This window comes from Lethenteron reissneri, chromosome 29 (genome assembly GCF_015708825.2).
Source record: "Lethenteron reissneri isolate LAM-NWPU_2019-01 chromosome 29, ASM1570882v1, whole genome shotgun sequence".
Classification (NCBI taxonomy): domain Eukaryota; kingdom Metazoa; phylum Chordata; class Hyperoartia; order Petromyzontiformes; family Petromyzontidae; genus Lethenteron; species Lethenteron reissneri.
Genome location: NC_083807.1, coordinates 11,760,042 through 11,785,323, shown reverse-complemented (window position 1 = coordinate 11,785,323; position 25,282 = coordinate 11,760,042). Strand labels below are relative to the sequence as shown.

The 25,282-nt window shown below is 47.6% G+C and overlaps 1 protein-coding gene across 1 annotated transcript in view; it reads left to right on the top strand.

The window, feature by feature from the left end:
- LOC133349247 (double-stranded RNA-binding protein Staufen homolog 2-like) overlaps positions 1–25,282 on the top strand; it is a 37,828-nt gene that overhangs the window by 3,937 nt on the left and 8,609 nt on the right. The window contains 15 exon segments of the mRNA XM_061562582.1: positions 3,339–3,522; positions 4,638–4,768; positions 9,644–9,803; positions 11,059–11,194; positions 12,335–12,506; positions 13,984–14,094; positions 15,741–15,956; positions 16,538–16,591; positions 16,593–16,679; positions 17,020–17,151; positions 18,707–18,779; positions 20,353–20,623; positions 21,549–21,666; positions 24,246–24,311; positions 24,313–24,360. Of these exon segments, the coding sequence (XP_061418566.1) occupies positions 3,345–3,522; positions 4,638–4,768; positions 9,644–9,803; positions 11,059–11,194; positions 12,335–12,506; positions 13,984–14,094; positions 15,741–15,956; positions 16,538–16,591; positions 16,593–16,679; positions 17,020–17,151; positions 18,707–18,779; positions 20,353–20,623; positions 21,549–21,666; positions 24,246–24,311; positions 24,313–24,360 (1,953 nt within the window). The 5' untranslated portion in view covers positions 3,339–3,344.

Below are 25,282 nucleotides of genomic sequence, written 5' to 3'. Positions count from 1 at the left end.
TGGCAACCGATGGGGTCTTATCCAGGGTACATGGTGAGAGGGCTTCATAGGGGCAGTGGGGATTGGTTCTCTGCTGTCTGGAGCGATGCAGGGAAGCTGATGATGATGATGGAGTCGGTGGGAGCATGAACGTGATTCATTGTTGTGGGAGAGGTAGGTGTAGTTGTGATATGGATGTGGCTGATGGGGTCGATGTGTATTGAAGCAGTTGCTGTACAATGTAGGCTTCTACTTAGTTCCGTGAGCAGTTGTGGGGACAGTTTTGCTAGGATTGCCACAATTCGGTCGGGGGGACGTGGATGGGTTGCTGTGGGAGTTTTGAGGGAAAAGAGGGTCTTTGGGGCCATCATCCGCTCGCTAACAGTGGCACAGGGAGGATGACATCACCCACTTGTGAATGAACGGGCCCATCTCTCTCTCTCGTTGTCTGTGTAGTTCATTATATCTCCACCGTCATTTTGCTCGCCGGTTTGCAGCCTCGCAGTCGCATGATTGAGACCATCAGGCACAATTATTTCACATTAATATCGCAGCGTGTCAATGTTACCGGTCTCCCTTAAAAAAAAAGAGATGCGGTCTTTGCACGAATGGTTCCCTTGCATGATTTCTAATTAAGCATCTGAACACCACGTACAGTGTTCACGTTACAGTCCTTGGATGATATTAATAGGGCAGTACAGTATTGGGTGATTCGTGCACATTGTTAAGCGACGAAAGCACCTTGTGTGCAGGCGGTAGGTGGATTAGTGCTTTGCAGGATTGTAAGAAATGGCAACAGCTTTAGGAAGGCATCTAGTAGTGGATCGTTCATGGCTGGTGATATTGTTAATGTGTCCATAACAGTATTCAATGACGTAAAAGGTTTTTGAGCCTTTTTATGAGTGAGGAAGCTTACAATGATTACATGATTTCAGTATACAGTATTTCTTAATGTCAGTGTGGTCTATGAGTGGGGTTAAATTCAGGCCATGAATCCTCTTCAACTTGAGCCCATTTAGCTATGTGCCACATCCAGACCTCACCTCTCGCACTACTTGCGATATCCCTCCACGCACAGCCACTTGTTGGTGCGCGTCGTGAGGAGGTCGTGGTGAGCCTTGCGGCCTAATTCACTTTCTCTCATTCCCACCTATAATGAAGTCAGAGACAACGGCCCAAACAAGCATCTGCCACAGCACAAGTTTACGACGTCTTTTGTGGAAGTGTTCTCTTTTTTATAGGACTACTTAAATAAACTGGGAAAAATCACATTATTAGTACACGCCAACATTTTCAGAATGGACACTGCCAGCATTAGAGCAAAACTTAATGATGTCTTCAGGCAGTGGTAATGCATTTTCAAACATTTGAACTTAACTTTTAGTTGTTGCAAAACAGTCCAGTATTGCAGGTACATTCCTAAAAAAGTGTTGTAAACTGTAGCCTTTGTCGATCTACTTTTGGATGAAGACTTCCTAAGTTGTGGCCATCCCTCATGGTTCTTTCTGCAATTCTACAATCTATCTCCTGCGAATGAATGAATCTCATCTCTCCACCTGCACATCGGTCGTTCTCTCAGTAATGGAACAACAGTTATTTGAAGGTGGTCTATTTTCAGTGTTCATATTACATGAAAGAGAAATGTAATTGTCTGCTTGTGCTCAAATATTAATACTGTATATCCTTATCTCCAGAGCCACTGATGGAAATTCCAAGTTCATTTTTCATAAATGACCAACGACTGTTGATTTTACGATGCTTCTCTGATGTGTCTTCAGAGGCCATTCACACCGCTCCCACAGGACAGTGCGTGTTGCATAGAGTTTGCTTTGTGCCTGGAACTACGACGTGCACTTACTGACGTGAGATCCACAACTGGAATCAGCGCAGCCACATTGAGATTAAGCCAGGCTTTTATGTTTTAGTGAGTTAGATTGATGCAAATATAAGTGTCTGGTTTTTCACTGAATTTAGCCCAACCCCATCTCTGCAGGATATTTTTTTAATCCAAAGACACTTTATACGGTATGTGAAAAGAAAAGTCAGGACGTGTCATTTCAATGGATGGTGGCCAGTGATTGAGACTCGAAAAGGAGTAGCAGCCAGATGGGGTGACACACTTGAAATGTTGTCCTCCACAAAGATGGCGCAATGAAACAATCTAATGTACAGATTCTAGGTGGGTTGTTAACATCGCAGGATCTCGGAAAGAGGGTCATGAAACTTGGTGGCTTGAGGAGGCCTTCATCCTGCTTTGCATGAACCATGTCCAATGGTGCTGGAAGCATGGCCATTTAGTCATTGTGAGAGGGCTGCTGAATCTAATAGCCCTCTGATCTTTTGAAGCCAGAACCCATGAACTAGATCTGTTGCATCAACTTCCGAGGTTCCATTTCAAGACTGTGATGACGACGATGTTTTGGGTGTGCCAACTGTAGAAATTCCAGTAAAAACGTCCGTTCTGAGTGCTTGCAAAAGCCTACGTGTTAAGCTTACACTACCATTGCACAATTTACATAAAATTGATGATTGATTTTTCTGTTAACTCTTGCACTGTGGGAGAGGAAAGGGACAGCAGGAAGCAAACTGGGCTGAAGGTGTTGAACACACAGCGGTGGCATCACTGGGCAATGGTGGTGCCAGAGCACTCCCCCATAAGTGCCCCTTCCAAGACAAACAATTCATGAATCAGTGCCTGCTCTGTAGCTGTTCATGAACTGTTGAAGACTAGTGTCGTCTCTAAAAAGTTACAGTTACTGTAAGAAAAAAGCATCTGCTCAAATAATCGTAGGGTGGTGCTCATCTTATTGCAGACCATAGTCAGTTGCTTAAATTTACACAATGCTATGGCGGAGGTAAGTTCGTCCATCGGACGACAACTGTTGACTTTCCACAATGACACTCGTTTTATAAACCCCAGAGGGATGAATTGCTCAGGCAACCTTCCACTTGCAATGTGTTCCAGACTCTGAAATCTCTTCACACACTGAGCCACATGCTCAGTTCTGTAAGCCTAACACAGAATTTAGATGTTCACTTCGTTTATCTTCCTGGCTATGTTAGTGTTTTAAAGACGCACAGAAAACATTGACAAAACAAACAGCCTACATTAACCCATGCCTATGAAAATTTGTATCTAAAACCAACTTTTAAAAAATGTCCCTTCATTTACAACATCCACCTTCTGACTGAAGGAAAGTGAAGAGGAGGGGAGCCATCCAGGGGCAGAACCCACAGAGCCTCACCGCTCACAGAGTGGGGACATGGACCTAGGCCCTGGGCCAATCCTGGGTAAGCAGAGTCCTAATTCTCTCCCTTCACCCCCATGTCTTCTCCTCTGCCGTTGGCACCCTCTGCAGCAGAGGATGGCGCAGGTCTCGGTCGCGGCCCCGGCTCTGTCTGTGGGTGCCCCCCTCCCCTCTGTGGCCGGTGACGCATGCGGCCTGGAGCCCACAAGCCCACTGCTGGCCCCGCCGGCTGGTCAGTGCCCCGTCACAGCCACTACCAACGCCATCGGCACCATCATTGACGGCATGTCCTCTGGTGAGGTTCCAACGTGTGTGTGTGTGATGCCGTTTCTCAGAAATGGGACTTGTTCAATAAGTTGTTCAATTTATTTAACCTCGCTCTGTTAGGAAGTAGGGCAATTTCCCAAAACGTCACCTGTTATATAATTTTCCCTTTTGTGGCAAAGCTATTGACCGTATGTGTTGAGTTTCTGTTATGTGTGCTTGCACACCACTGCCAATTCAGTCTTACAAATATATGTTGCTTACTTGTGAAATCAGGACTCTGTGCCGCACGAGGCATTTAAGCTTTAGTGGCGGAGTCGTTGACCCACTGTGCCACAAACTCAGTAACCTGCTTTCAATTCCATTCCACAGCTAACATCATTGGCAAGCGGTATCGTAACTGGTCCTGGGCCTCTTCCTCGCTAAACTCGGCCTTAAATTAATTTCAAAACTGGGTAAACAAAGGTGGATCTTCTCAGTCCCGTCTACACTGTCCCCTTCTGTACTCTGCTGGCCTAATATATGCTTATTACCAACACCTGCTCCAGTAGTCTAAATACTTTGTGCTGAAACTTGGTGTTTGTAGTGTGCTAGTACGTCGTGGTGGCCAAGTGGTATTTGTACATTGCACTATCAACCTGTATTTCGGGGCTTGATTTTTATCCACATGCACTGCCTTTTGCAATCGGCCTAGAATTGGTCACACCAGCGCTTTATAGTTTGGTCATGATGGCTGAATAAGGAGCATTATCTTCGTCTTCTTTATTTATATCTGTATTTTTGAGTACCTGTTGTCTTTGTGGATATTTTCTTTGTGTGTGTGTGTATATGTACGTGTTTCGAACCCGGCAAACCGAGTTCGTTTCCTGCTCACGGCCAACACCAGTGATGATTATCTGAACCGGTCCTCGGCCTCCTCTAGGTCGACTCGGCCTCAAATAAGTACCTAGTGCCATGTGTAAAACATGTTGCCACTAGGGAGACAAAAGTGGCCGGGTGTAGTGCTGGCCACCCACCGCCTCGTTTGCGTGCCAGCCTTCATAGGTGCTCGCTAACAGCACTTGCCCCAACAATCTTGTCAAGGCTATAAGGGGGGGATCTTTTTCTTTGTGTTTGTGTACATAATACTGTGCGTGTCTGCCACAGTATCTCTGGAGGAAAACATGGCAAACCCCAAAGAGAAGACCCCAATGTGTCTGGTGAATGAGCTGGCCCGCTACAACAAGCTGCAGGCCCAGTACAAGCTGGTGCGGGAGGAGGGGCCCGCACATGCCAAGGTGCGTCGCCCGGTCACTGTAGGCCGTCAGTGCTTCATGCAGTGGTGTGATGCAGGGCCATTGGCTGAGGCATTAGCAATGATTTAATTTGTTCGTAATTAATGTTTGGGTGAGGCCAGTGTTGTATGTGTTGGGTTATGAAATTTTTATGAAAATAATAAAAATTAATAATTTTCCGAAAAATGCGCAAATCGCATGAATTATGTTAATGTGTGTATTAATAGGCATAAATTATGATAATGCGTGTGATTATATGCATAAATTATGCTAATCGTAGTAATTTATGCGGAGGCTTGTGATTATGTTAATGTGTGCAGTTATGATAATTTGCTTAGTTTCGTTTATCCAGAGTTATCAATCAGGATAACACGATTATCATAGATTCATTTACCGATTATCCTAGTGTGTGTTATAATATTTTAGGTCTCCATTTTCATATCTCATCACAGGATACAGTTGTCAAGAATAAGACAGTTTTGCATGAACTTGGAAGGAACACTCGATATGCTTCTTGATTACAATTTTATTCTAACAAGCACGTGACATTCTATCATGCAGGTTAAACATGCGTCAATAATTCATGGGCAAGATTATGCAATTAACTAATATGAACGACAAAAACTTATGCAGTTGCGAAATTATGCAATTATGCAATATGAATAACGAAAACTCTTATGCATTTATGTAACTCGACGGCAGCAACTGCTTTGCACGATCAGTTGATATTGAACGCACCACCTCGAAATGGCAACCTTTTTTGAAACGAAAAGACAGTTTTTCTTTTAAAGTCTTATTCGTGTGCGTGCTGTGTGTGCGTTGTCCTCTCGTAATATTAATTGTGTCGTTAGCTTGTGTGGTGTGGGAGGATACGAACAGCTCCTGCTGCTCCCTCGCTCGGCGTGTCGCTCGGTATTTGCTCTCTCTCTCTCTCTCCACTGCTGGATTGAGCGGCGTTGGCACGATGTTCCTTGAAGAAACTTGCTTGCTTGGCGCTTGATGGTTCCGGGGGCTTGGTGCTGCTCGTGCGCTCTCTCTTTCTACTGCTAGATGACGAGTTGGCACGATGCTGTCCTTGAAGATGCTCGGTCGCTCGTGTCGCTCGGTGTTGCTCGGTGGCGCAAGGTGTCGCTCGTTGTCGCTCGATGGCGCGCGGTGCCGCACGGTGGCGCAAGGTGGCGCACGGTGGCGCAAGGTGGCGCACGGTCAGCGCTCGTTCAGCGATCTCCGCCTTTCCTGCGGGTTGTTCGCTGGTCGTCACTCTGACGAGGAGCGATGCTTCGTTCGTGGCAGGGTGGACGTTGGCGTCTTTGTTGGCTTCACTCGCAGCTCTGCGACTCAGGGTAGCGATTCTTCTCAGGTGGTGCAGACCTCGGCTTGTAGCTACGCGTCGCTACTCCGCAAACCTCGTCATTCTGAATGACAGGAGCTTCTTCGTTGGCGGCGACGAGGAGAGATGGAGCCACAGCCCTGGAGATCTGTGATGGGGGCCAGAGCCCCTGTCGATCTGAGTTGTATGGATTTTCCTTCGGTTTATATCGGAAAATTCCACTCGGCTTCCCGAGTTGTTCAAAAGCTGTGTCATAAAACCTTCCTGTGGGGGTGGACCATCTGCGTCCGTGTGTGTGTCCGTCCGTGTGTTTCGCGTGCGTGTTTGTCCGTGTGTTTATTAGCTTTGAAGACACAGCTGTGTGTGTCGTTCTGGAAGAAAGGGGGTGGGGGTGGGGGCCTCGTGTCGGCTGCTTCAGAAGTTATCCATTAGCCAGACCGATGATTCGCGTTGAGTTAAAAAAAAACATTCGAATCCATGTTTTGTTACTGAATAATATTTGTCGCGAAAACCTACGCGTTAAGCGCGCTTAACTATTCACTCCCTTGCTCTGGGATCACATCCTTTGTCTCACACAGCTTAAGTTGGTTTGGTTTGGAAGTTGAAATGCGACTTATTTGCTGCTTGGTTATGCCGAAACCGTGTTCACGATGTTTCATCGTGACCCAACCTTTATGGGTGTCATTTCCTGGCTTGGTGCCTGTGTGTGGAGATCCTCTCGGAAAGACAAAGGCGGTCGTGTTGCTCGCTTCCCATGGGTGTTGTGTTTGGTTAATTTTGAGAGCCTTCTCCGCCCTTGATTCCTCTTCTATTTTAATTCCGTACTTATTATTCGACTTCTTGTGATTATTTGATCTGATATCCCGGCTAGGAATTTGTTTTGGAGCGAAATAGATGCCCTAATTATTCTTTGATGCTTCGGTCCGGCCGTGTAGATATTCTTTAAAGGTAAATAATGTCAGTACTTAATTAACAATGATGGGTCGCGATTCTGGTGCAATTTTTGTCTGGTTTTCAATTGGAGTGAGGATGGATACTGTTTGCTTAATCTTTATGGTTAAGTTGGTAACTTGTGTATTTAACATGGTTCAAAGACCCATCTGTGCTTTTTGTCGTCGATGCTGTTTCTTTGTTAAGAATATAATTATCTCTTCCTCCGTGTCTCCTGGTTCTGTGGGGTTTTTTTTCAAAAGGGCGCCCTGCTGACCCCCCCCCCGCCTGCAATTCCCCCCTCCCTTGTTCCTCTTGTGTGAATTTAGGGGAGTTTATTACCTTATTGCCCCCCTTTCATGTCCTCTTTCCTTTGAAATGAGGTATGCGCGCATCTGTGGAAGTGTGGGGGCCTCTGTGGAAGTGTGGGGGGCGTGTTCGTTCCCACGTGGCCGCGTCTATTAGAAAAACGATATTATCTATGTTGGCAGAATAATTCTTAAAAAAAATAATATAAAAAAAAAATAAAAAGGGGGTACATACACAACACCAGGTACTGATCTAGGCGATGGAGCCAAACATATGAAATTGTGACGTATACGAAGAGTTTTAAGCGTACCATTTACGTAGGCTACCGTTACATGCAGGCACGTAGAACAAACAAAGCCGCACAAAGCATACGGAGCAATTCTAGATTTGAAGCTTTCGTGACTGCAAGGATTCATACTCTTTGGTTTTTTCAGTAAAGTCACGTAGGTAAAAAATAATAAAATAAAATAAATGAAAACAACTAAATTCAATCACGACGTTTCGGAGGCAACACAAGCGTCCGTCTTCAGGTGGAACAATTACAGCCAAAGTCGCTGTAGCAAGTGAAGGGAGTTAATAGAGAAAATAGAGAGCATACGGAGCAAGTGAGAAACAATCCAAACGAGACAACAATTATAACAAAAATTTAACAATTATTGGAATAAAATGCGACCCAGGTTTATGACAATTCATCAAATCAATGAGGGGGGTAAACCATCACACCCTAACCCTTTTAACAAAACAAGCTGTCATACCAATAAATTAAGGAAGACTCAATTCCGTTCTCCATGCAAGACACCCGTTAGAAATGTTATGATATGCAGAGTAACATTTTCTAACATGACACTAGTGTTGAATTATTTAATTGCTAGTCCATTCCCAATTCGATGCAGATCTGGCAGTTGGTGTTGGTAAATTCTGTGCTGAATTTTGTGGCGATCGCTTTAAGGGTTTTCTAGTTTTCGTAAAAAAAAATGATCTTGTATGGACAGACGGACAAAATGTTTCCCAGGCGTTTCTATGGGTAGCCCATTGGCTTCCTTAAAGAAGAGATGTTTTAATCGTGGCATGACCCCAAATAATGACTCACTGTACCATGGATGCATATGTTTTGACGTCCTTAATACGCATAACATTTCGATGAAATTCACAATTCAGGGTCGCGATTCGATTTCATAATACATTCTACGGTTTAGCGTTGTGCTGCATGTATAATCTAGTGGCTGTAGAGTTCGCATAAAATAATACTATATCGCATAAGGACATGTACAGCCCTTTCGTCAATCCACTGCTGGATGGGATCCTACCCACGCCATGCAGGTTTTGGGGGTTATTTGACCATACTTCACCATGCTGAACAGTGCGGGTTGGTGAAAGCTGGGAGCAGCGACATGAGAGCATAGACGTACGGTATAACTATGTATTTTACTGCACTACCATCTGATGCGCACAACACAGTGCCCCACAACATATACCAATGTCCAGGCGATCTCCGCACCTACGATCTGATTGGTTCCAGGACGATGGCCGTCGTAAGTCGGGGGTCACCTGTATAACCATTGTTTCTAACATGCACAATTTGACGCGTGCATTATACATTCAATTTATGTGTGATGTCACGTAGGTGATTTATTATTTTATTTCTATTATTACTTTTATTAATTTTAATTTTATTTTTTACCTACGTGACTTTACCGAAAAACCTAAGAGTATGAATCCTTGCAGTCACGAAAGCTTTGAATCTAGAATTATGCGTGATGGTTGATTGTACAGTGCACAATAGGAATTTCTAATAATCGTTGAACCAATACATCAGTCATCGTCATCATCAGTAGCCATGATCAATACACAGCTGGATTAAGGCCTCACCAAGCCGCCCATCATTGCCCTTTGAAGTAACAATCTGCCTATTACCTGTACAGAAGCAGATTCTATTGTTGTACCTCCCCATTGGACATACATGTACTCCGACCATCATTCCTTGTACGTGTCTAATGCAACGTCACATGCCAAATTATTAGTATTAGGTGATGGCAGTAATGAGGTTTGCTACCAATGCACGGTGTGTGTGTGTCAGCATGTGTTCTGCCAGTCTTCTCAGTCAATGCATGGCACCTGGGTCTGTTCCGTGACCTCCTGCCAGCGGGCCTTCGACACTTCACGTGGCCTCAGAGTGCACCTAGCATGGCACAAGCGCCATGGTGACGTCACTGCCACTTAGCGGTGAACCGCAGTGGTCGTTGTTGTTGCATGTGTTCTGAGCGGAGTCGGTGCCTTGTTCCCCCGCTTGCCACCATGCTCGCGCGCAGTTGTTCACGGTCGAGCTGGCGCTGGGGGAGCAGACCTGGGAGGCCGAGGGCAGCAGCATCAAGAAGGCGCAACACTCAGCTGCCACGCGTGCCCTCGCCGAGACGGCGCTGCCCCGGCCGCCCGCTCGCCCACCCAAGCACAACCTTGGCACCAACCCAGGTGCGGCTCGGGCCACTCGTGTATAGGGACACCGAGACAAAGATGATCCCCCGTGTAGCCCGTAACAGACTGTTGGGGCAAGTGCAGTTAGCGTGCAGCACCTATGAAGGCCGGCATGGGACACGAGGGGGCGGGTAGCCAGCAGCATGCCAAGCCGCAGTTTGTCTCCCCAGTGGTGATGTTTATACACCACACCTGCTCCTCGTTTGAAGCTGAGTTGACCTAGGGGAGGTCTAGAACTGGTGCAGATGTTCGCCACTGATGTTAGCCGTGAAAGGGAATCGAACTCGGGCTGCTGGGTGCATAGCACAGTGCACATTGTGCTAACCTCTAAACTACCGCCAGAGGTCACAAACGGGTTTTGATTCCTTACCCGTACCCGGCCGCACCAGGGTCGCAAACGGGTACCCGTACCCGTAGCCGGGTATTGGGTAGGGTACGGGTATCGGGTACCCTATTGCGACCTCTGACTACCGCTGCTCATGCGCACACACACTTGGGCACGTATGCACATGCATTTGCACACACACACATGGTAGTAATTACATGCTGTAAATACAGAAACACTGGTGCATACACACCATGATGTGTCCACATGCCACTACACATGCTGGCTTTAATTTGCCCCTCGTATTGTCACTCCTGTGTTGAGCATTGTGATCATATCACCTCCAATGCGGCCGATCTCACTAGATCTCAGAAGCTAAGTAGGCTTGAGCCTGGACTAGAACTTCGATGGGTGATTACCTTGCACAAAACAGGTGTCGTAGGCTGTTACGGGGCTATGTAGGCAGCAGAGGGCAGTGCAGCAAAATTAATGTTTGTACGGTACTATGCTTCTAACATCTATGCTTTCCCCCTATACCAACCTGCATAGACCAACACGGTGAAGTATGGTCACATGAGCCCCACCTGCGCAGCATGGGGAGGCTCTAATTCTGCAGTGGATTGACAATAAATGATGAACATGTATACAGTGTTGTACAGTATTCACTCATGTAACTTGTACCTTCCATGAATCTCCATTTCTCTTCCTCTCGACTCGCATTGTCTGCACGGACTGTGCTATCATTCTAGTAAATGGATAACCACCCATAGCACGGGTATCAGACACATGATACACCCACGTGGCTTCTGGAGGCAAGGGACCACAGCGATGGGTGGCACAGCCGGTTAGTCCGACGTTGGTTCGGAGCATCTGTGGGACATGGCGCAGTGTGTGGTCACATGGCCGCAGTTTTTATGCTGCCCGCAGGGAGCATCACACCCACCGTGGAGCTCAATGGGATGGCCATGAAGCTGGGCCTGCCCGTGTTCTACCGACACTTTGACCCGCCGCCCATGCCCGGATATCGGCCAAACTACAACTACCGCGGCATGCCGCACCAGAGGTCGTGATCTGCAAGCATGCGTGCACGCACGTGCGCGTTCACTCACAGAATTCACTTGCGCATTATACCACTTGTATATAGGCATACACACGTGCACTTTGACACGCACACATTTTTATTATTATGCTTTCTTACCCAGAAAAGCCTTACTGAGTCACAAGACTTATCAGCAAGGTCCTACCGAGTTTTCGCAGTACGGGGGGGGGTACTGTTGCTGCTGTGTTTAATCCCAATTGAGTAATTTGCAGATATTTTTTCAGCATTGGGATGTTTGTCCAATGCCAGTTACATTGTATGTTTTTTTTTTTAGCTATGGGAGGAAACCTGAGGACCCGGAGGAAACCCATGCAGAACAGGGGGAGAACATACAAACTCCACACAGAAAGGCGCCCGAGCCGGAAATCGAATCCATGCCCTTCCTTCTGTGAGACACAAATGTTGCCACTGTGCCACCCTGCCGCCCAAATTTAGTGCACACATCCACACCACTCGCACATGCAAGCTCACGTGCATGGAAACACATAATCACACCCGCGCATTGCTCACACACAGCAATGTGTACACGTGCGCACACACACATCGGACATGATCATGCAAATGTACTTGGCTCACATGCAGATGCATAAGTGCACGTTCATTTTCTTTTACACATACGTGTACGCTTACTTGGTGTTGTGTGCACACATACTCATGAGCTCGTGCACAACACACATAAACCACACATCCATGCATACACATCGTCACGGTCTCACACAGATATGTACGCACATGCACAGTTCATGTACATGCTTACACAAACATGCGTTGTGTGCAAAGCCAGTCGTCAAGACAGATGTTTGGGTGACATCTCAAGAAGTTTCTGCCTCTCATCTCCCCAACCTGTAAAACCTCGATCATTATTGCGACACTCCCCTGCATCCAATAGTGTAGCTATTGAGTGTGCAGGCGGTACAACTGCACTGGGGCAGACCCATGGACCAGAGCGGCCGATGCGCCAGGTTATGAAGGGGGAGGGGGGGGAGGGAAAGTATTCACGGTGCCCCATTGCATTTCTTACACCGGGACACATTCCAACCGCGCTGTGTCACTGGATCCCTGTTGCATTGTGACCCCATTTGTTTGGCGATTCTGGCCGGGCAGGTACCACCACCCCCCGATGCCACGCGCCTTCCTGGTGGAGCTGCAGGTGGGCGAGCGCAAGTTCACGGGGGAGGGCCGTACGCGACAGGCCGCGCGCCACAACGCTGCCAGCAACGCGCTCAAGGACCTTCAAAGCGACCCGCTGCCTCCCAAGCCTGCGCCCGACACACAGGTTATGCTCTGCTGCACCACCGACGGCTTGGACGGAGCCGGCTTCCTTTCATGACAAAGCAGGCGACAGCTCGTTGAGACTCGTCGTCGCCCTTACAAGTGAGGCCGAGGGTGAAAGAAAAGCTGCCTGCAGCTCTGCACATTTCCACGCCGGTTGTTGACGAATCGGGGGTCGTGTAATGTGGCGGTGACATGGCCCACGTTAGAGCGTCCGTCGCTCGTTGCTGAGGTTTGCGGTTCAAATCCTGCAGGTCACCCTGGCTGTTACTGCGGGTGTATCAACCATACAAAATACACCCTCTGCTTCATGTCAACGTTAAATATCCTCTGATCCCATTGTAAAAGAGTAGGCCATAGCAACATCACTCCCCACGAGCACACTATATCGACCTGTGAAATATAGCAATTTCGCGATCACCCTGCACTATAAGAATGTCCCAAATACCGAATTTATTAAGTGACTATGAATTATGGTTTCGCACGTTGGTTTTGCAATCAAGGCATCTTTGGTATGATCTCCGTGCATGCCAGTTGAAACAACGGTGCACTTTTTGTTTCCATCCCCCTATGTCCACCCAGCAGTATTATAAATGGATGCGCCAGAGTTAGTTTGTTAGCAGGGCATGTGTGCTGGAGTAAAGTGTGGATATGCCCATCTCTTCCAAGACTGTCTGCTGGCTATCATCTGGAGGGGCTCTCTTGAGCTTGCCTCTAGTTGAAGCCCTTCTGCCAATCGTGGCATGAGAAATAAATTATAGGGCTGCACTGATTCCTTTGACTAATCAGTGGTTGCCAAGGAGCACTTTTAATTGATTGTACTGTTTCTTTGAGAAGAAATGGTCTGCTGAATTTGGGATGTGTCTTTGTATGTGCATTCGTGTAACTGTGTGTGTGTGTGTGTCTATACATGATGAGTGTCTGGTGCGGTGTGTTAAACATCACTGGGGAGAGAAAGGCGGTGGGCGTAGTGCTGCCGACCCACCCCCTCGTATACATTACCGGCCCCCATAGGTGCTCGCTGACAGAACTTGCCCCAATGTTATGTCAAGGCTTTACGGGGGGTCTTTGTCTTTGTTTGTCTATACGTGTGTGAGTATATAACTGTGTATATATGTGTGTGTGTATGTGTACATATGTACACACACGCAGTGCACTGCGCTACAAATGCAACGGCCTTAGTTTAATTTTCGGCTACATACGACATCAGTGCTGATTTCTCTTTAACCGCTCCTGGGTTTAAGAGAAATCACTACTAGTGCAGTGTGTACCTGGTGCAGTGTGTAAACATCAGCACTTGGCAGACACAGGTCTTTAAGCATGGTGCCGGCCACACCACCCCCTTGCGCACCACGGCGGCATTCATATAAGCGCTTGCTAACAGAAGCTGCCCCAGCATGTGTATGCTACCCGGGGGATCTTTGTCTTTGCGTACATATGTTACTTATGTAGCGGTGTGTGCGTGTGGCTCACGGTTATAGGAGAATGGAAACGAGGATGAGGACGAGGAGAACGACCATGACGCCAACAAGTCTGAGATCAGCCAGGTGTTTGAGATCGCGCTCAAGAGGAACTTGCCCGTCAACTTCGAGGTGACAGGTTTGGCTCCTGGCACGACGGCTCTCCCGATATGACAAGGCCCTCACCACTGACTGGTGCCAACACCAGGAGGCAGGCGGATCGGTGCCAGGTTTAGCAAACAGCTCCATAGTGGCAGGTATAGAAGACGGTTAAATGTTTTCGCCGACAGTTGCATTTTTTAGCAGATAGTTGCCCTGTTCCCCGTGGTCCTGAGCACCATTCGGTTCCTGACTTGCTGCAGGAACTGTCCTTTAGGCTACTGCCACTTCCTGTCACCTGACCCCTTCCCAGGATTCCTTAGTTCATTATATTTACAGGACCCAGCAGCCACATTTTTACGTAACTCCTACAAAAGGCCAACAAACTACACTGAAGTAAATGTAGATAAGCAGACATACCGTCTGTCTTCACATACAAATCAAATGTTTGTGAGTCCATCTGCTTACTAGTGTAGGGGTGTTAGAGAGAGAGCCGTTATGCATGGCAGCTTATGGGAAACAAACACAGTGGGCGGGGCTACGTGAGTGCATGGGGGGGTGCTCTCAACGACGTCCGCACCGGGCAGCCCGGGGCCCCACCCCTCAGCGGGGGTTGAGTATAAAAGGGGATGTGTCAGAGGGCTCGGGGGGAAATGTTAAGCTAACGAGAAGACTGAAGACATCTTAGCTAGAGCCCTGGACTCCCCTAGTTCGACGTCCTTATCAGGGCCGAACAGGATCGAGCCAGCGGCGTGGTTCCGAGAGCCAGAGCCGGTGCTCTTGTCAGAGCAGGTCTGGGACTCCGGGTACCGGGCCCGACTTACCAGTGTCGGGCCAGATAGCCTCCCCTAGCCCGTTAGTGGAGGACTAAGAGGCAGGCTAGGGTAGCTAGCGTGTGTATTCCCAGCTAGCCGGGTGAGGGGGCCGATACCCCCTCGAGTGTTATATGCCCACTGTTGTGCTGTGAAATAAACCCGTGTGCCTCCAACTCCGGCGTCAAGAGTCGTCAACGGTATTACACTAGTTTGGGAAGCCAAAAGGCTGATGGGACTGAATAAATATTTTAATATATACGAACGGACACTCGTTCTGTGTATCCAAATATGATTTAAACAATATTTTTATGATTATGATACGTGGAGAAGGATCTAGTGTAATTTCAATATTTTTTTATCACACAATGCTGCACAACAACGCTCTGTGAGTTTGTTTACTTCGAAGGCATTGGGAAGCAGTTGTCAGGCAGCAGGTGGGGACAGCGTCTGACTGGTGACGGAGGAGTAGACGCCGGCGTGGTTGGTGTGCCCAGCGTTGGCGTCTTCACGACGCCACCGTTGGGGTACTCCGGTAGTGAGACGTTAAATACCTCGCCTGGTATGCAGGAGGTTGTGGGTTTGATCACGACACTAATGCCTGTATATTTGAAGTTTGCATGTTTTCCACGTGGTCGCGTAGATTTTTCTACGGGTCCTTTGTTTTTTCCCTCCACAATTAGAAACATGCGTTTAGAGTATTTGGCTGTTATACATTTCCACATGATAAGCCTCTACATTGGGCAATCAGGTCCCTTTTGTATTAGAGCTATATAGCTCAGTGGGCCTCACCTGGTAAAATAAAAATAGTTTAGTTTAGAGTCGCTGCGAGTCCCTGAGCCATCACGCTGCGTGCGCCCCGTGCAGGTGGTGCGGGAGAGCGGCCCCCCGCACATGAAGAGCTTTGTGACGAGGCTCTCGGTGGGGCAGTTCTCCGCCGAGGAGGAAGGCAAGAGCAAGAAGCTGTCCAAGAAGAAGGCGGCCGCTATTGTGCTGGCCGAGCTGTTCAAGCTGCCGCCCCTGCCCGTCGTGGAAAAACCGCGGCCCACGCTCTTCAAGAAGAAACCCAAGTCGATCGTGAAGGTGAGGCCTCAGCCCCGTGGTGGTGTGGTGCGGAGGATGGTGGTGGGCGCCTGGGTCTTGGCGCATGCGCTTACGTTGGTTTTGGGCCACACGTGCATACACGGCACAGGTGTCATGCGATTTCTTACGATGTCTTGTCCCGTCTTCTACACTCCCAATCTCTTCTGTCCCCCTCTGTGCTTCCCTCACCCTGCACCCAATCACGATGTCGTTCCTTTTCCCCTTCTTGCTCCCCTTCACTGGAACAAACTCCCACTGCACATGAAACGATCACCTTCACTCAGCTGCTTCCGCTCCTCCCTTAATACAGCGCCATGTGTCTTCTCTCTAGCCCATCCTGCTGATTACTACCTGCCCCCGCCTACCAGCTACGACTAGCCCTCCCCCAACCCATCCTTAAGCTCCTCCACCTGTTCTCTCAGATTTCACCATTTCTGCACCACCACTTTTAATAATCCCACTTTTTATCACAACCACTTTCATAACATGTACCATTTTTATCATCGCTGTGCAGCGCCTTGTATTAAGGTGCTATATACATTTAGATAAGATGTCTCTCACCTACCTGCGTGGCTATGCAGGTGAGCCCAGAGTACAGCCAGGGCATGAATCCCATCAGCCGGCTCGCACAGATTCCAGCAGGCGAAGAAGGAGCGTGAGCCCGACTACACAGTCGTCTCGGAGCGCAGCCTGGCGCTGCGTCGACGCGAGTTCATCATGCAGGCACGGGCACAGGCACATATGCAGTTGCATGCTGGGCAAATGCCCAAGCAGTACTTGTGACCTACTTTCAATTCCTGGCCAAGTCATGCAATAAAAATTGCAATTGGCATCCAAGCCTGCACTGAGCCACCTCAAGATTGACTATGCTTAAAATGACTGCTCACTGCATGGTGTGTGTGGTCATCATCATAAACACCGGCAGCGGGGCATGCGTAGTGCTATCCCCACCGGTTCCCTCGTGCGCCACGCCAGCCTTAACGGGTGCTCGCTAGTGGCCTGTGTCCCAGCGGTGGTGGTCTGCGAGGCTGAAGGAAGTGCCGTGCCTTTGTGCTGTGTACAGGTGAAGGTGGGCGATGACTGTGCGTCGGGCACTGGTCCCAGCAAGAAGATCGCCAAGCGCAACGCGGCGGAGACGCTGCTGCTGCAGCTGGGCTACAAGCCCTCGCTGCCGGCCGCCTCGCCCGATGAAAAGGTGGCTCTGAGGCTGGGCTGTCTGTCGCCCGGTTTTTGACAACGGCTTCATCGTTGCCGATTGAAATGTGTGGATAAATTGGTAAACAGGTTTTCTATTGATTGATTTTCCTCTACAACTTTGACATTCCAGCGTCAAAGGAAATGCAACGTCTCAGTGGATAATGTTATGGCCTCTGATCAAATGGCCTAGAATGCAGATCTTTGAAGTTAATCAGGGGTGAGTCTGGATAATACTTGGATGGGTGATGACCAAACATTAAACAGGTCCAGGCAATCCTCGGTTTACGCACTTTCGTGGTACGCCATTTTGGAATAACTCGCGCTTTGAATTTAGACCTTTTATTGATATACGCGAGGTACTTTTCGGAATAACGTCATCCCGCAACGCGACATATGCTACCCTAGCCTAGGCACCGTGACCCAGTGGCGTTGGCAGCAGCTAGTGCGGTACGATAACTCGCGTGCTATACAAGTACAGCATCTCGCCACATGTACTACGGGCGCCCTTCACTTTGTCTGCACAACGCAACTCCGGCGTAGTTACAACGTGTAGGGGACTAAATGGGGAAGAAACGTTACACAGAGCTACTAAAGATTTATATAAAGAACACAGGTGCTGAGGGAAATTAGAAAGAGAACAGGTTGGTAAGGGATAATTGAGAACACAGGTGACTGTATATCTAACATCGGAGAGGAAGCGGCACAGGTGGTGAAGGGATAATGACTGAGAGGGTACTGTAGCAATAGAACACACACACACACAGGTGGTTAGGAATTAAAGATCGAGAGGGAGATTAAAAAGGGGAGCCTCGCTGGCAATAGGCCTATTGATATGTAGCGAGGATAATAGAGCCGATTATGTCTGCGTGAGTGAAATCCCCTAACCCCGACCTCCTTTACCATTACTTCTTGTAGGGAAAATTGCTTTTGATATACGCGATTTTGAGATACGTGCGTTTTTTCCAGGAACGCATCTATCGTCTATGTCAAGGAGTGCCTGTATTGAAGGCTGCTGTTGGCCTACTTTTTGAGCAGAGGGGAAGTGTAACAAAAGATCTGCGGGTCTAGGTTCCATGCTTTCACAAATCCACAATGACCAACGCTGCGGAGTATTGTATGGTCAAATAACCCCCACAAGCAGCACAGCGTGGGGATGACTCAACCATTTGTTGCACGCAGTCTGCATCGGCAGCAGGCCACGCTTTCCCACCTGATGACGGACGCTTGTGTTGCGCCCAAAACGTCGTGATGTATTTTATTTTTCTACCTACGTGACTTGACCGAAATAACCAAAGAGTATGGATTCCTGCAGTCACGAAAGCTTCAAATCAAGATTGGCAAAAGGCTGTACCTATAGGAAGGGGTCATATGATTCCCAAGAAGATAAGGGACAAAACTATCATGCATTTACCAACAAATTAAAGTTACGAGAAAGCATGAAATGTGGATATGTTCTGTGCTGACCCTCATCTCCTCCATGTGTTGCACTCTGCCCACTCTCTCTATTCCTGCTCCACCATCGCCTGTTCCCTACCCCTGTGCCCCTCCCTTAGCAGTGTCAGCCGCAAGAGGGTGAGAAGCCGGTGGATACACGCAAAGTGACCTTCGCGGAACCAGCCAGTCCCAGTAAGTAGCTCTTTCCCTACTGCGGCAGGGTGGTCTGGGCTCCGATTGAATTGTGCCTCTCTTCACACGGACATGTGAGCCTGATGCATTTGAGCAGGTGCCAGGTATCGCAGCGACCCTCTGCCCTACTGATTGACGTCATACCCAATGAATGAGTCATTATTCCTGCCCCTGATCCTGCTTGGCCATGAGCCAGACTCGGATGTCTTGCGAAGTCACTTGGTTCCAGCTTAGCATGGCAAATAGCCAATTGGAAACCACCTGTACCGCTAGCGCCCAATGCTGGCTCAGCTCGAATGTGCCAGTGGAAATTGTGTATTGGAGTGGTTCTCGACTTGGTATTTGGAATTAAATTAGCCAGGATTGTCGTGTCAAGTTGAAGTGCTTTGCACTCATCCACCACCCAGCTATCACATCCTCCGTGTGTTGTGTGTAGTGTGTTTTTTATGTTTTTCATTTATATTCCATTTGAGTCATTGGCATCATGTCATGAGACAAAAACTTTTTCGTTCGGCACCCTCACAGCTCGCCGTCCACCACCGCATGTCAGATGATAGAAATGGCCTTGGAAGAAGTAATTGAACTACTCTTGAAGTCAATTTCAGGTGGCATTTTTATCCACACTTGGAGTACAGATTTTTTTTAAACTTAACTTTCGTGACTGCAGGAATTCATATTCTTGGCTCTTTCGGTAAAGTCACGTAGATAGCAAATAAAAATAAAAAATTCATTAATAAATTTAAAATAATGAAAGCAAAAAACCCACGACGTTTCGATCGCTTATGTTGCGATCAAAACGTCGTGGGTTTTTTGCTTTATTATTTTCAATTTATTTTGGAAATTTTTATTGTATTTTATTATGTTTTTCTATCTACGTGACTTTACCGAAAGAACCAAGAATATGAAGTACAGATGTTATATTCCCTGCAACGAGTGTGCATTGCATCTTTGTGTGACCAACTATTTTAATTCTCAGAGCTGGAATATACTAAATTAAGTGAAAACATCTTTAAACATTATTGGTTCTTTGCACGAATGCATAGTTTAGGCAGAGACCATCAACTCGTCGCTCTTGATAACCAGGTTTAATTACAGGTGGCTGAAACCTGGAGTCGAACCCAGAATCTCAGTGGTGTTGGCTCAGTGCTTCTGACATGGTGTTAGCCTCCCAAAGCCACCGGCCACCTCTACAGTGCACCCTGAAACGTAGACAAAACCTTATACAGTAAAACCTTGGATTGCGAGCATAATTCGTTCCGGAAACGTGTTTGTAATCCAAAGCACTCGTATATCAGTTGTGATCACGTGACGCTCGGCAGACAAAGCGTATACACGTGCTACTCGTATTGCAAGACCTCGCTCGTTTATCAAATTAATATTTATTTAAAACTTTGCTCGTCTTGCAAAACACTCGCAGACCAAGTTAATCGGAATCCAAGGTTTTACTGTACATGTATGTTGACCTTCTTTCGCACCATACATAGCCAACCGTGCTAATCAGAGATGCAATTGGTGCACCTCGCCTGCTCCACCCCGTGTCTCCCCGTGCCGCTCTCTCCTTTCTGCTGCTCAGACCAAAAGGGTATCCTGCACCTGTCAGCTGATGTCTACCAGCAGATGGAGGCTGCACGAAACCGGGCTGGTGGTCCCCCTCCCCAGCAGCAGCAGCATCAGCAGCAGCAGCAGCATCAGCAGCAGCAGCAGCAGCAGCAGCATCAGCAGCAGCAGCATCAGCAGCAGCAGCAGCATCCTGCCATGGGCTACGGCAAGAAGGAGCCGTCGTGGGGGGGCCCAGGCCCCATGCACCCCCACGGCCTAGGAAACACCACTGCCACCATTCCCAGGTGCTTTTGTGGATCCCCATGGCAACACACTCAAGCAGGCGGCTCACGCGGGAGCATTCCCATAAGCGTCGGGCTAAACTATCGCTCTTGATAAACGCGAGCGAAACTTTGTGTCCGTTTTAACAGCAGTATTTTTATATTCGGGGTGGGGTGATGGCACAGTGGTGTGAGTGTACTGCGCTATTAACTCGACGATGTGAGGTCGATACGCGGCCATGGCTAACAGCACTGGCGTGTGGTATCCCAGTGGGTCTTGGGTGCGCCCTTCATCAGCCTACACTGACCGTCATGGTGGAGTATGGTTAAACAACCCCCATGACTAATACGGCATGGGGAAGAGTGGATTATCATAGTATGTTTTTTTTTTGCATTTTGACTGCAAGTATTGTGGTTAATGCAGACATGAGTTTTGTTGCCAGAAAAAAGGGGAAAAACCCCTATTATTATTATTTTAACTTTGTAGTAGCGCGGCCTCCCCAGGACCCTTGGGTAAACTTGTCTAAGCGAGTGTCCTGCTGGACAGGTTTCTGCGCTAGCATGTAAAACTGTTTAATCATTTTGGCATAGGCCACATCGTGATCTAGCTAATGTTTTGTCATAAAACCCTCCACCATCCGGCATCGTCAAACAAATGAAATTGTCAGGTGTACAATAATTTAATGTGCCAATTATTGTTTCAGCTCATCCGTAAGTTAAGAACAATTCTCATCTTATTATATAAGTTAGAATAGACGTTTCGCTTGAAACTGCATCGAGCATCTTCAGGTCATGAAACCACGAAGTAAGAATTTAATTTGTTTGGCTCGCGACAAAGATTTCTCGAAATCATTACGTACTCTAATCCAAAAATCGTCAATCTTAATAACGGAAGCGAAAACCCACGGGTTACGTAAAACTGAGTGTGTGTGTGTGTGTGACGATGCAGGGAGCTGCTGATGAAGGGCGGCTCACCCACGGCGGAGGCCATGGTGAAGGTGCCGCCCGTCCACATGGCCCACGCGTGCCAGCAACTCGACTACCTGGCTCGTGAACAAGGCTTCCAGGTGACCGCTCCGCGGTGGACAGTGTCCCTGCGTGTCAAGCGAAGGGTTTTCTCTCGGCGTTTTAGTACCGCGCGTGTGTTTATGTTGAGTGGAGCGCAGGTAGCGGAGTCGTTAGTGCACGGCGCTACAAACCCAGCGACCTGAGTTCGTTTTCTGCTCAGAGCCAATATCAGTGAATCGGACCCGGGCCTCCTTGAGGTCAACTCACCCTTAAAACGAGTACCTGGTGCAGTGTCTAAACATTGACAAAGCTGGCCGGGTGTGGTTCTGGCCATACAACCTCCGAATACACTGTGCCGGCCTTCATAGGTGCTCGCTAACAGCACTTGCCCCAACAGTCTATTAAGGCTATAGGGGGGGATTTTCCCTTAGTAAATCTACTGCTGCGTGAAGATCACCCACACCTTGTTGGTTGTGGAGATTGTTTGACCATACTTAGCCATGGCGGTCAGTGCTCATTGTTGATCGGGAGGGCATCCAGGATTGGTTCATATATTTCTCACCACTGATATTATCTTTGGCTGGAAAATATAACGTAGTGCTGGAATGCGTTGACCATTGTGCTACCACTGACTTTAGATGTACTGTACAACATTTCGTTATAACCCTCTTAGTATTCTTGGTTCTTTCGGTAAAGTCACGTAGAAGGGAAATAATAAAAAATAAAAAATAAAATTTCTCACAACGTTTCGACTGCAACACAAGCAATCATCATCAGCTGTGAAATCCACAGCAAGACAATTGGATTTCACACCTGATGATGACTGCTTGTGTTGCAGTTGAAACGTCGTGAGAATTTTTATTGTTTTATATCAATATTATTTTATTATTTCCCTTCTACGTGACTTTACCGAAAGAACCAAGAATATGAATCCCTGCAGGCACGAAAGCTTCAAATCAAAACCCTCTTAGTGATGGTGTCACTCGAGCACCATCGCGGTGAACCGATTCGACTGTGATGTGAAAGTCTTTTTACGCTCACAAAAGCTTCAAACTCGCGTCGGATAGTCTTGAACACACAGCAAGCTGGCAGCTACTGGAGAAGAGCTCTTAGGACCATGTTTGCACTGAAATATCAGAGAGCGTTTTAGATGTGTTTTTGGGTTTTGTCCTGTGTGGTTCGGCATGATATCCGACCTTTTACTGCACATGCTGGGAACTTCTACATTAATTCTAGATTTGAAGCTTTCGTGACTGCAAGGATTCATACTCTTAGGTTTTTTCGGTGAAGTCGCGTAGGTAAAAATAAATAGTAAAAATAAAAATAATAGAAATAGAATTTTAAATCACGACGTTTCGGAGGCAACACAAGTCTCCGTCATCAGGTGGGACCGTCACAGCTAAATTTACTGTATCATTGATATAATTTATTGCTATCATTGATTGATATCATTGATTGATATCATTGATACAGTAAATTTAGCTGTGACGGTCCCACCTGATGACGGAGACTTGTGTTGCCTCCGAAACGTCGTGATTTATCATTTTATTTCTATTATAATTATTTATAATTTTATTTCTATTATTTCAATTATTTTTATTATTTATTTTTACCTACGTGACTTTACCGAAAAAACCTAAGAGTATGAACTTCTTCATTAACTGAATTCAGCATCTCACTTTCTCCCCTGATGGTTATAGTGTTGTCTGATACTGCTGGTGTTGCTGGTTCTTGACGCCGATTGTTTCAATCTAGCGACTGGTGGGGTTTCTACAGGAAATTCATTATAATCGTATCGAAACGCGAACAGCGCAATAAGGATAGAAATCAGTGAACAAGTATTATCAGGAATTCCTCGGGCACTGCATTAGTGAGATGTTATCTCCCTCTCCTGGTATGCAGTAGGTTGTGGGTTCGATACAGACCCTGACTCCTGTATATTTGGAGTTGACGTGTTCTCACGCTACGTGGTCGCGTGGATTTTTCTCTGGGCCCTCACCAGTTTTGCCTTCCACCTTCAGAAACTTGCGTTGAGATTATTTGGCTGCTAATTCAAAAAATCCACGTGAGCCACTTAGACGAGCTATCATGCATGGCCAGGTTGCCTCTGGAATAGAACTAATAGATCAGTGGGCTTTACCTGCTAAAAAAAATCTACAAATAGGATTTTAATGTATTAATCAGAGGTGGCTGAGTGGCTGAAAGTTCAGAGCAATAAAGTGGCTTCGCTGAGGCCTAGGTTCTAATCCAGTCAGCCAATCATTATTGCATTTGTTTCTCAAGTCTTTTGAGTTGATGGTCTCAGCTTTGGCACCAATAACTGGACATTAATACATCACGTTTAAATATGTCTAGCTCTATAAATGAATAAAGTATTGGTTGGACTGCCATGTGCTGAATATCCCTATAGCTGGGCACGTGAGAATATGGACCATTCCTTACTGTGGATTAGAAAAAAACGGGTTTTTCAAAAGTATCGCGGTTTTGATTCTATGATTTCACCTATAGGTTGATGCACTGCTCTTTGAGACTTCCTAATAGACGTTTTGTCCCATGACCCTGACACGGATCGCGAAATTGGAAAGCAATTGCACACTTTAACAATCAATGTGGGATTTGTGTGTTTGGTGATGAACAGGTGCAGTACATGGACATGCAGCGTGGGAAGGATATCATGAGCACCCTGACCATCCTGCCCCTGCAAGATAGCGTTCCATGGCGTGGGCAGCACGGTGGAGGCGGCACGCGATCAGGTGCTCCTGCACTGAACACGCCACACCTGCCCGCTTGCTCGCTCACCCACACCACAAAGATCCCCCGTGTAGCCTTAACAGACTGTAGGAGCAAGTGCTGTTAGCGAGCACCTATGAAGGCAGGCACGGCACACGAGGGTTGAGTGGCCAGCACCATGCCCGGCCACCTTTGTTTCCCCAGTGGCGATCTTTACACACTGCACTTATTTGAGGCCGGAGCGACCTAGGGGAGGCCCATAATCGGTTCAGATAATTATCATCACTGGTGTTCTCCGTGACCGGGAATCGAACCCGGTTCGCCAGGTTCAGAGTGCAGCGTTCTAACTGCTACACCACCGCTCCCCACTCACTTGCTCACCCGCTCACCCACTCGCCCTACTCATTTGGTCACCTGCATGTTGGTTCGCTCACTCGCTCGCCCGCCCATACCTCACGCTTGTACATACACTCAACTGGCTTGCTCATCCACGTGCTTACCCACACCCCACTTGATCATACACCCAGTGGTCAAAGTGGGATGGTATGTACCGGTAAGAAATACTCAGATGGTATGGTATACTTGCAAATTCAAGTGTAAACCTGGGATGAGGTGACCACTGTTTATTATACATTTGAAATGCACTATAATACCATTATGTAGTCGACACATGTGTGACACACCACCTCACTCACACCACCTCACTCACACCACCTCACTCACTCACCTCACTCACTCACCTCACTCACTCACCTCACTCACACCACCTCACACACACCACCTCACTCACACCACCTCACTCACACCACCTCACACACACCACCTCACTCACACCACCTCACACACACCACCTCACTCACACCACCTCACACACACCACCTCACTCACACCACCTCACTCACACCACCTCACTCACACCACCTCACTCACACCACCTCACTCACA